Raw genomic sequence first — 4,673 nt, 5'->3', positions numbered from 1 at the left:
CTTCTTTCGGTCGTCCACCAATGTTGTCCCTTTTTTGTTTGTTTTTATCTCTCTCTCTCTCTCTCTCTCTCTCTCTCTCTCTCTCTCTCTCTCTCTCTCTCTCTCTCTCTCTCTCTCTCTCTCTCTCGTCTAAATGAAGCCGCACTCGGTCTCCATTTTCTCACAATTCGGGCCTGATTATAGTTCGTTTTCGCGTTTTTGTTGTTTTTTTTTGTTGTTTTTTTGGGGTTTTTGTTGTTTTTTGTTGTTGTTGTTTTTTATGTTTTTGTTTGTTTTTTTGACCTTAACAGCGGGAAATCAAATGAAAATCAGGAGCCTCGGGAGGTATTGTGAAAAGTCACTAGGTGAAACTCATGGACACTGTGTGCTCCAGCGCTTTGCGCCGCAGCGACGCGATGCTTGTCCCTCTCCACATGTCACTGTCCGGGGAGCTACACAGCTGCGGCGAGCCCGATACGTTTGTGGGGCCGGAGAGAGACGCCGACATTCCGGGAAAGGGCGTCTGGTAGAGATGGGACTGCAGACCAGAGCCGTTGGAGGACAGGCCGTTGGATAGGCCCATGGAATTGGGCGGCGGACCCGGTCCCAGGCTACACTGTGACAAAGACTGCGCCATGGCCGGCTGTCGGCCCAAGGCCGGCGGGAGCTGCAGCTGGGAGACGCCGGGCATGCCCGTCGCCCAGCGGGAGTCGTTGGCGTGGAAGGAGCACAGGCTGTTCTCCATGGCCGCCGCGGCGGAAAACTGAGGCAGGCCGTGGGTGGGCAGCAGCGTCCCCGGCGCGCGGAAAACGTTAGTCGTCTTCTTCCTCTTCTTCCATTTGGCGCGTCTGTTCTGGAACCAGACCTGGCGACAAGAGAGATGTACGGGTTCTGCGTTAGATGGAGGGATGGAGGGACCCACCGCCCACCGCCGCTATCGCTTATCCACCATCCGAACACAACTCTGCCCTACTCTCTCACGCGAAGGCCTGACCACAACTCTGACGCGTCATTACTGCGCAAACACATTGCAATCACCAACATTTCTAGAATAGAGTCTGCGAAAAATGTAAATATTAACGACCCTGAGCCCCCCCCCCCCCGCCCCCGATCTTTTGTCTCTGCAACAGTGGAGCACGGCACCACTGCATGGTTAGACCTTCATATCGAACAGTATCCCAGCCTCCGGATTCAGACATCCAGCCTACATGCTAGTTTATATATTATGTTCCGTACCAGCGGGCCTGCACAATACACAAGCATGCCGGCTCACCCTCCCGCTTACGAGCGGATTCATTGAAAATTGGGCCTACACGTCGTGGGTTCACATTTATACTCGTCAGGCCTAAATTGTAATCTACGTAAAATGGAAACCGCGCGCGCGCGGGCCGTGTCCACGGCGGCGTGTTGTCGCTGAGCTTTTATAAAGATTTTCATCGCCGTCAGGCGTGATTAATGCTCGCTCGCAGCCGCGAGCCAGCTCCGCCGCCGCGTATTAAAAGTGAAATCTCGCCCTCATTCCGCTCAGCCATCCGTGAAAAGGCCGACCAAGCCCATTACACTCAGGGCAAAGAAAATGCAATTTCTCATTCCATTAAGAAAAAAAAAGTACAATATAGTCCCGAGTCCTGTATTAAGACGTGGCTGATGGCGCATTTTTAAGGGAGGGAGTGTGTGGAGAGCCCCACGGGCCAACGTGTCCACAGCGGGGGGCTGCGCCCGCCGCGGAGCACGCCACGCCGTTGTTTTCAAACAGCAAGCGCGGCACGTCGCACGCGCGCAAGTCTGCGAGCTGATTATTAGCGTGACTGATTGTTGCGCTGGTTTTATCGCGTCCACTGGTGTAATTTGCATGAATTGCACATCAGTGGTTAATAACCCGTTCAGCGTTATAAATAAGACTGGAATCGGTTGAAAATATGTTTGGTTTATTAGGGTCTGATGCGACGCTCAAAGCCGGGGAAGCACTCCGAATTTGGATCTTCGTTCTAGGGGGGGGGCGGTAAATAAAACATATTGTTTCCTGGGGTTTCAAAAATAAAGAAGAATAGCAGGAATTGTGCTGGTGTCGATAAGACGCGTCTCTTTCATACAAGCTAGTGTTGGGACGACAATTACCCGAGAACGAGACTGGCTTTCACGACACCAAACCTTTCCCCACTTTTATGAAATGATCGTTGTTTCACATTTGAAAAGGGAGCTCTTTAAACATCGACAACTTAGGTGTGATTCTCAAAAAAAATTAAATGTGCGTTATGCATGATCAAACCCTTATGTTTGTTGCAGCACAGAGACTATGGACCCATAATGAAAAAATGATTTGGCAAAAAAAAAAAAAAATGCAGAAAGAAAATAAAATAAAGGAAAGAAATAACGAAAGAGGATGTTCCACGATGTGAACATTTCCACCACCTTTGTCCACAGGTGTCTTTAGTGAGGAAATGCTTATGGTCCTGATGTTTATTTTTGCTTTAGCGTCGTTTTAACGTGTTAAGGTGACTGTTTTGGCGCATGAACTGGAGAGTTTAATGCAGAGGATTCAGCACCGTGGACAGGGCCTTTAGCTAGATAGATAGATAGATAGATAGATAGATAGATAGATAGATAGATAGATAGATAGATAGATAGATAGATAGATAGATAGATAGATAGATAGATATTAATGTGTTAGATAGATAGATAGATATTAATGTGTTATAGATAGATAGATAGATAGATAGATAGATAGATAGATAGATAGATAGATAGATAGATAGATAGATAGATAGATAGATAGATAGATAGATAGATAGATAGATAGGCAGATAGATATATGGATAGATATATGGATAGATAGATAGGCAAATAGATAGATGGATGGATAGATAGATAGATAGATAGATAGATAGATAGATAGATAGATAGATAGATAGATAGATAGATAGATAGATAAACAGACAGATAGCTCCGACGCAAATTAATGGAGTGCGTGAAGATGACCTTCGTTAGGGACATATTTTCTAATATTGAAAGAAGGAAAAAAAAACCCGAAATGAAATCTAAACCACTAAAAGTTAGTCATCGCCAACGTGAGGACACATCTCGACATCGACCCCCCCCCCCCCCCGTTTGCGCTCCCGTATCTGACAGAAGAGCCGGACAGCAGACCCGGTGTTGTGGGCGTACCTGCACGCGGGACTCGGTGAGGCCGATCCTCAGCGCCAGCTCCTCCCTCATGAAGATGTCCGGGTAGTGCGTCTTGGCGAAGCTGCGCTCCAGCTCGTTGAGCTGCGCCGGCGTAAAGCGCGTCCTGTGCCGCTTCTGTTTCTGCTGGTTCGCCGACTGGCCGGAGCTCTGCTGCTGCTGCTGCTGCTGCTGCTGCTGCTGCTGCTGCTGCTGCTGCTGCTGCTGCTTCTCCTGCTCTTTGCCGTTCACCGGCATGGCCGCGGGGTTGGATCCGACGGCGGAGATGTCTTCTCCGGGCAGGAGAGTGGTCCCCTCGACAGAGTCCGGACCGGGAGCCATGTCATGGCCCTGATCCGGCACGACGCCTCCCAGCCGGCACTTGAGGGCCTCTCGGTGTCCGAGTAACTCCGCGGCATCTTTCATCCCTATGCGAAGAGACGAGGCGAGACGCCCTGAATGACAAGCTGGACAGCTACACCCGCAGAACCAGTTTACTTTGAATGAGCGACCGAGTGCCAAATCAAACTCTGATCTGAGGAAGGCGTCTGTTTCATGTAGCCTTAACATCCCTTTACGCTCCCCAGAATATGCAATTCCTTCATCATGCACATTAGGCTGGCCGATCAGCTCACATCTCTTGCTAAACTGCCGGAAAGATCTAGTCTGAGCGACGATAAACCAATTCAGCTGTCGATACAATTCGTTAGCACACACACACCGTATTCATCACTCGCACAAGGGTAAAGGAGAAGTTGTTATCTTACATTGGAGAGTAGGGCTTGAGTTTATCGATGATAACTCACCGAGCCGAGCGTCCAGCAGGTCGGCGTGGGAAAGCATCGCGTACCGCTCCAGGGCGAGATGCGGTCCAACAAAAAAAAAAAAAAGAAAAAAGAAAAAAAAGGAGGAAAAAAAAAAGAAATCCCTACAACTTTTGGCAATTTAAAAAGTATATATGGTCTAAATGAACGAAAATTCGGTTTGTGGTTAAAAAAGGAGGTCCCTTGCATTATAATGTCCTTTAGAGCGACGGGGAGGCGCTTATTAGTTGAAAGAGCCCATGAGCTTCCTCAAATAAGAACCAATCAGAAGCGGAGTTTGGAAATGTCGGCGACATGACTCCCCCCCCCCCACCCACCCCAGACACGCGCGCGCACGCACACACACACTCGCGCGCGCGTGTGCGCCGAGTCCAAAACCACGCACGGGACTTTACAATTTAATTCTATCTTCTGCCTTTCCATCTTCTGATTTATTAGCTCTTTTCATGCTCAAATTATTCCACGTTAAACGTCTTAATGTGTTTGTTTAATCTCACGCGTGTCATGGCAGCGCCGGGTGTTCGCAGAGGGATCAGGGCAGCGAGAATCAGACGGAGGTAGCAACTTACGTTTGCGCGGCCCGATAAATGAAATGACTTTGGGCCGATTCGCGCAAATGTTGATTTTCACCAATGGACTGTGTCAATTAGCGTGGAACTAGATCAATAGACGAGGCATTTCCTTCAGAAGACTAGAGGCTACCGCTGC

The 4,673-nt window shown here is 48.9% G+C and overlaps 1 protein-coding gene across 1 annotated transcript; it reads right to left on the bottom strand.

Moving 5' to 3' along the window:
• Positions 1–340: 340 nt before the first annotated feature.
• Positions 341–3,984, bottom strand: LOC130121137 (homeobox protein orthopedia B-like). Its single transcript, XM_056289992.1, has 3 exons — positions 3,948–3,984; positions 3,145–3,569; positions 341–844 (listed from the first exon to the last, which is right to left on the bottom strand). Exons 1-3 carry the CDS (start codon positions 3,982–3,984, stop codon positions 341–343), a joined length of 966 nt encoding a protein of 321 aa, XP_056145967.1.
• Positions 3,985–4,673: the final 689 nt, after the last annotated feature.

Source organism: Lampris incognitus, chromosome 1 (genome assembly GCF_029633865.1).
Source record: "Lampris incognitus isolate fLamInc1 chromosome 1, fLamInc1.hap2, whole genome shotgun sequence".
Classification (NCBI taxonomy): Eukaryota; Metazoa; Chordata; class Actinopteri; order Lampriformes; family Lampridae; genus Lampris; species Lampris incognitus.
This window is presented reverse-complemented; position numbering and strand designations above follow the sequence as displayed.

What these genes read in the sequence shown, in the direction of transcription:
- LOC130121137 (XM_056289992.1), bottom strand. Translation starts at nt 3,984, where the DNA reads ATGCTTTCCCACGCCGACCTGCTGGACGCTCGGCTCG. An exon ending in CCTGCTGGACGCTCGGCTCG is followed by an intron (nt 3,570 to 3,947) that starts GTGAGTTATCAT and finishes CTCTTCGCATAG; the next exon opens with GGATGAAAGATGCCGCGGAG. An exon ending in TCACCGAGTCCCGCGTGCAG is followed by an intron (nt 845 to 3,144) that starts GTACGCCCACAA and finishes TCTTGTCGCCAG; the next exon opens with GTCTGGTTCCAGAACAGACG.